This window comes from Anolis carolinensis, chromosome 2 (assembly GCF_035594765.1).
Source record: "Anolis carolinensis isolate JA03-04 chromosome 2, rAnoCar3.1.pri, whole genome shotgun sequence".
Lineage (NCBI taxonomy): Eukaryota > Metazoa > Chordata > Lepidosauria > Squamata > Dactyloidae > Anolis > Anolis carolinensis.
The window spans coordinates 22,430,512-22,437,306 of NC_085842.1; the positions used below are offsets into that span (position 1 = coordinate 22,430,512).

General features: G+C 39.9%; 1 protein-coding gene across 1 annotated transcript; it reads left to right on the forward strand.

Moving 5' to 3' along the window:
* Positions 1-1,326: 1,326 nt before the first annotated feature.
* On the forward strand, positions 1,327-6,500 carry LOC103278115 (gastrula zinc finger protein XlCGF9.1). The gene is made up of 2 exons (XM_008105857.3): positions 1,327-1,679; positions 3,863-6,500. The coding sequence occupies exons 1-2, from the start codon at positions 1,559-1,561 to the stop codon at positions 4,378-4,380; spliced, it is 639 nt and encodes a 212-aa protein (XP_008104064.2). The 5' UTR covers positions 1,327-1,558; the 3' UTR covers positions 4,381-6,500.
* The last annotated feature ends 295 nt before the right edge of the window (positions 6,501-6,795 follow it).

Sequence of the window (6,795 nt, forward strand, 5' to 3'; positions counted from 1 at the left end):
AGAAATTCCCCTTCCTCCATTTTTAAGAAAAATAGATACACACAAATAGTTGTATTCTACCAGCCCAAAGGCCCCAAATGCACTCAGGGCCCTTCCACAGAGCCATATAACCCAGAATATCAAGGCAGAAAATCCCACAACATCTGCTTTGAGCTAGAATATATGGCAGTTATATGGCAGATAACCCAGTTCAAAGCAGATATTGTGAGATTCTCTGCCTTGATATTCTGGGATTTATGGCTGTGTGGATATATGGCCCTCAGAGCCAACAATTTGATAGACTTGTATTTTTAGATCTGATTGCGCCTATCTGCTATTTAGTATTGTATTTTATGAATGTTGCTGTAATTAATTAGTTAACTATTTTAATTGATTTGTATTGTATTTTATATTTTTATATACGTGTGTTTTATTGTAAGCCGCCCTGAGTCCCCTTTTGGGTAAGAAGGGCGGGATACAAATGTTGTAATAAATAATAAAATAAATAAACAAGAAGCAGAAGACACCCAAACCCAGGCCACCCTATTGCTCTTAGGCCCCTTCTACACTGCCATATGATCCAGAATATCAAGGCAGGTGATCCAAATTATCTGCTGTGGACTGGATTATCTCAGTCTACACAGCCATATAATCCAGGGCCCTTCCACACATCCCTGTATCCCAGATAGGAGTCCCTCAGGAGAGAGGGTGGTCTGGAAATAAAATTATTATTTTATTATGACACAGCAAACAAGATAGATATGCTGGATTTCATATCACAAAATTACAAGTCGAACACTTCCCAAGTGTCTAGGACTGTGTGATATTATTATTATTATCATCATCAAGGCATGAAATCCCACAATACCTGCTTTGAACTGGGTTATCTGAATCCACACTCGAATACTGCTGTTTTATGTACAGCAATTGCTGTATTTTATTGTTTTTACCAGGGTGTATTGTGAATTTATGACTTGTTTAATGCCTGTGTTTTGTTTTGCACTTTTTGTATTTTGTATCACACTTTGAGTGTTTTGTGAGCCGCCCTGAGTCCCTGTGGGAGATGGTGTTAAGATACAAATAAAGTTATTATTATTATTATTATTATTATTATTATTATTATTATTATTATTATTACACAGCCATATAAACCAGTTCAAAGTAGATAATCTGGATTTTATTCAGATGTGTAGAAAGGGCCTTAGATATCCAATTTTAATGCTCAAATTGGAGCAGCATCAGAAGGCCTCTTGAAACCCTTAGGCCTAGAGCAGCATTTCTCAACCTAGGGGTCCGGATCTGGGGGGGAGGGGGGGTCACGGGGGGGGGGGGGGGGTTAGAGGTGTCGCCAAAGACCATCAGAAAACATATTTCTTATGGTCTTAGCAATCCAAATCCCCCTATTATTTTATGTTGGTCATGGAGGTTCTGTGTGGGATATTTGGCCCAATTCTATCATTGTGGGGTTCAAGGGGCTCTTTGATTGTAGGTGAACTATAAATCCCAGCAACTACAACTCCCTAATGTCAAGTTCTCTCTGTTTTTGTTGTTGTTGTTGTTGTTTTTTTTACTGGAGCCAATGATGGTGCTAGAATCTCTTGCTAGCCCCCCAAAGTCAGAACAGGAGTCATTTGATCCCATTCAAATACAGCTCTGTGTAGAAGCAATGCAAGATGGTGACAAAGAGTCCAATCTCTTTGGTAAGTACTCACCCATTAAAATAACCCATCTAAGGGCAGGTGGAACGGGATTGCAAATGGAAAAAGTTTAAGAAGCCCTGCCTTAGAGGACTACACTAATACACTCTGGAGGATCTAAGGACATGTCTGCAACATTGAGGAGGAGGTAGCGGGGGGGGTGGGGGGGGACCGGACAGGACTGGACTATTTTCACTCCCAGGAAAAACCTTTTTAGCAAAAGAAAGTAAACATCTTCTGTTCACTGCCTGTTTTAGAAAAAAAATGGCCTGTTCTCCCACACCGACCCCCATCTAAAATTGCAGAGAAAATATGACAGAAATTATTACTACACTCACTAGAAGATATTTGAAGAGGAACTATTTTTTAAAAATTTCTCTGTCAATTTGTTTTAAACCTTGGAGGGGGAAAAACAGTCCTGTGGCCAACTGTAGCCCTTGAATTGCATTTTGTCCACTCCTTGGCCATAAGATATAAGTTTGGTGTATCACCAGAGCACTCTGACAAAGAAGGATAAATATGTCACCAAACTACAGATCCCAAAATTCCATAGCATGGAGGCATGGCAATTAAAATGCTGTCCAACTGCTATAAATCTGCAGTGTATCTAAAGCATTAGGGTGCATCTACACTGCAGAATTAATGCATTTGACTTATTACCATTTGCTAGACTTACTGAATTTATTTCACTTGGTTTATTTTCATAGTAGAATTAATGCAATTTGACAATTTGAGACAGTTTAACTGCCATGGCTCTATGTTATGAAATCCTGAGAGGTGTAGTTTCACAAGGCCTTTAGCCTTCTCTGCAAAGGAATGTCATTTGTATTTATTTATACACAAGGCTTTCAAAATAGCTTATCTAAATAAAATGCACCAGCCTTAGCAGTTTTCTTCTGGGAGAACAGAAATGATATGGATATAATGTGGTGGATGGGGTTACACTGTCCCTGAAGACACAGGTTCACAGCTTGGAAGCTCTCCTGGATTCATCACTGAGCCTGAAACCCCAAGTTTTGGCAGTGGCCAGGGGAGCTTTTGCACAATTAAAATTTGGTGTCAGCTGCACCCGTATCTTAAGATACCAGACTTGGCCACAGTGATCCACGCTTTTGTTACATCCCGAATAGACTACTGAATACTCTCTACATGGGGATGCCTTTGAAGACTGTTTGGAAGCTTCAAGTGATCTAGTGGGTGGCAGCCAGATTCTTCATTGGGGCAGCGCACAGGGAGCACACAACTTGGTTTTTAATGTATGTGTTTGTTTTATTTCTATGATTATTTATGTGGCATTGAATTGTTGCCTACTTGTAAGCCGCTCTGAGTCCCCTTCTGGGCGAGAGAGGGTGGGGTAGAAATATAGTACAGTAGAGTCTCACTTATCCAACATAAACGGGCCGGCAGAATGTTGTATAAGCGAAAATGTTGGATAATAAGGAGGGATTAGGGAAAAGCCTATTAAACATCATATTACGTTATGATTTTACAAATTAAGGACCAAAACATTATGTTTGACAACAAGTCGACAGAAAAAGCAGTTCAATACACGGTAACGTTATGTAGTAATTACTATATTTATGAATTTAGTATTGAAAACATTGACTACAAAAACATTGGCTACTAAAAAATTGACTACAAATAAAGATAGAATTGCATAAAATGAACTAACAGTGTCGGAAATTAAATGCGTAAAAAGTTTGGTCCTTGCTGCCCAGAGAAACAGCTGTGCATCCGGGTGGGAGGCAGACTGCATTGGATAATCCAGAACATTGGATAAGTGAGACTCTACTGTAAATAAATAGTGTATGTTGGAGCTACAATTCCCCCACCAAGGTTTTCATAGCACTGATCATGGCAGTTAAAGTGGTATGAAACAGCTTCAATTCTACAGTGTTAATCAACCCTTAAGTTATGCACTGATAACTGGTAGCCAGTGCGGAATATTAGAGTGGTCTTTTATTTATTTATTTCATACATTTGTATCCTTCTCACACACACCCTGGGGGGGGGGGGTCACAAACGGCAACAATTAGTTGCCAAAACAACAATTATAAAAATAAATTGCAATGAAAACATCATTTAAGAATTTCACAAGTCTTTTAACAGTGAAGTTGAACAATGTTGCTAAATCAGCCTTGCACACCTGGGTTTCTGGAAGTATGACACTCATTTTTATTTTCTAGACAATGGGCCAGTGCAGGGAAGCGAACAAATTAAGAACAGGAATTTCAAAGACCTGAACAGCCAGGTTGAGAAAGTGGCTGAAAAACAATATATGTGTATGTACTGTGGAATGCCTTCCAGAGCTAAGTCCAGCCTTGTGGCTCATGAGAGAACCCACACCGGAGAGAAGCCATACACATGCTTGGACTGCGGCAAGTGTTTCAACCGGAAGTCAACGGTTGTGAGGCACAAAAGGATCCACACTGGCGAAAAGCCATACGAGTGTGCCAAATGCAATAGGCGTTTCAACGCCCGGTGCAACCTAACCAATCACGAGAGGATCCACACGGGCGAAAAGCCATACAGCTGCTCCGGCTGTGGGCAGAGCTTCAGTCGACGGCTGCAGTTTGTCATACACAGGAGAACCCATACAGGAGAGACGCCATATAAGTGCACTCAGTGCGGAAAATGCTTCACTCGGCGCTCTTCCCTCTTGACACATGAGAAAATCCATACAGGAGAGAAGCCAAACATGTGAACAGATTGCGTGAAAAGCTTTATTCAGAAAGGATATTTTCTTATACACAGGAGAGAGACGGTATAAATGTCCATCATGTGATCAAAGATTTCTAAATTGGAGTGATTTGCGCAGACATGAGAAAATAAACATAGGAACACATCCCAAAGGATGCTAGTGTTGGTGTCGTAATCCCACTGCTAGCTACATACCCAGAAACTATGATATTTTTCTGAAAACTGAAATGCCTAATTTAGCTTTATAAACATATCAACCTTTTCTTATTGTTAAGGAAAAGTAAAATGAAAGGAAAGAGCAAGTGGCAAGACACAAAGATTCAAACAACTTTAACATCTGCATTAGATAACCAGGGCTGCAGTTCACAAGACCCGTGTCAAATAAAATGTGTTGTATCCAAGGTGCTACAAAGCTCTTTGTTGTTTTAGAATCCTTCATATAACATTTAATCTAATATTATAAAGTTTTGGTTGGTACATTTTCCCACATAATACAGATTCAAGATTAAGGAATTTCTTGATTTATAGCAAAAGACAATTGTGAAGGTCATAATAAAAGTTTAAGAATAGTATGGGAATACAAATCAGTTTCATATTAATACAGTTGGATCCTCACATTTGCAAGTTTAATGGTTATGGATTTAATTATTCACATAATTGATTAATATGACCTCTTTGGGAATCTCTGGGTTTTCCAATATACCTCAGAGTACATCTACACTGTAGAATTAATGCAGTCTGACACCATTTTAACTTCCATGGCTCACTTTTATAGAATGTAGGGAGTTGTTGCATTCTGGTAGACAACACTAAAGATCTTGAAAACCTACTACTACCATGATTTCATAACTTGAGACATGGCACCTTAAACTGCATTGGTTCTGTAGTGTAGGCACACCCTATTGTCACACACTAGGTCAAGAAAACCTTTTCACCCAGCATCAAACAGTCCAGGTTCCTCCCTCGTTTCTCCGTCGGCGCTTGCTTCTTCTCCCCGGGAATATTCCAATTGGTTCTCTCTCTCTCCTCCCTCCATGTTGCTGTAGGTAGGAGCTAGAGAAAGTAGGTGATTCAGTACAAATTGTCGGGTTCTCTTCTCCCAGTTGTGCTGTGGGTCCGTCTCCCAAAGAAAGCACCAAGACACACGCGGGTAGACTCCAACAAGTTTTATTGTACTGAATACCAGAACCTTCTTTTGTGCCACATATATAGGGACTCTCACATACCAGAGGGTCATTGATGTTTTATGGCCGGCCTGCTTTATGGCTGGCATCTGTTCTTTGTCCGCTGAGCAGAGATGTCAAGGATTGGAGATCCTGACAGTTGCTAACTACAGAAGTTTATTTACAAAAGACAAATGCAAAAGGGAAAAAGGCATTTCCCAAAATGCAGTAGAAAAAGTGCCATAAGATAGCAATCATCCAGAATACAAACATCAGTAGTTGAAAATGGTAATATCCATGAAGATCCAGGATATCGAGATATAGGAAATCCAAGAGCAAGATACATGAAAACCAAAATGACAAGATACATGAACATCCAAGGAGTTAAGCATAGTCAATAATCCATAGCATGAAAACAAGAACTTAAGCCAGGCAAGAATCCATTCAAAAACAAGCAAAGGAGAGCTGATCATGAATGTGAAGTTAAAGCAGGATTGTCTGCTCTGAAGAGCCCGTACAACCAGCAGCTAATTTAAGCTCAAACCTGACCCAACAAACGAGATATTTTCTGCATCTGTGTTTCAAGGACTGTAAGGACTGTTTCTCACACATTCTTTCTGACCTTCTCATTAACCTTTGGCTCTTTCTGCCTGAAGACCTAATTTCTAATCACAAAGTAACTCCCCATCTATTGAAGGCTGGGAAACTGATTCTCAAGAGAAACGTCATCCGGGCCTGTCTCTGCTCTATGGCCTGCATTTCCATCTTTGGTTCAACCTTAGGAACAGACTCGGTGAAAATCTTATTCTCTGAATCAGAATCCCCAACATTTCCAGCATCTTGCTGCTGGGCCCCAATACCTATGTGGTCAGCCCCTGGTTGATTGCAAGAATTGTGCTGGAGAGCCTAGATATTCTTAAAGAGCTGTACTTGGGTAATAAAAAAATACTTTTTTTCCAAACATGTTTTCCCCACTTTTGTAGAATCTTGCACCCCAATCGTGAATGGCTTGCTATAATCATTTGAGAAAGTTAATGTCAGTTGAGTTCTCACACACTGCCCCTCTCAGAAAGGAAGACTTTGCTCACTAAATAAAAACCACAAAATATCCCTTATTAGTATTTTCCTCCTGAAACGTGCCTACCTTGTTTGAGCCTTGAAAGCTGGTTTCAAATCTATCCCTCTCGACATCCATTCTATATCAACCATTTTCTCGCTCTGTGAAGTTTTCTAGTATTTGGAATGGGAAGCAAAAG

Coding starts and splice junctions, on each gene's coding strand:
- LOC103278115 (XM_008105857.3), top strand. CDS start 1,559: ATGATGGTGCTAGAATCTCTTGCTAGCCCCCCAAAGTCAGAACAGGAG. Junction 1,680..3,862: donor CAAAGAGTCCAATCTCTTTG/GTAAGTACTCAC, acceptor TTTATTTTCTAG/ACAATGGGCCAGTGCAGGGA.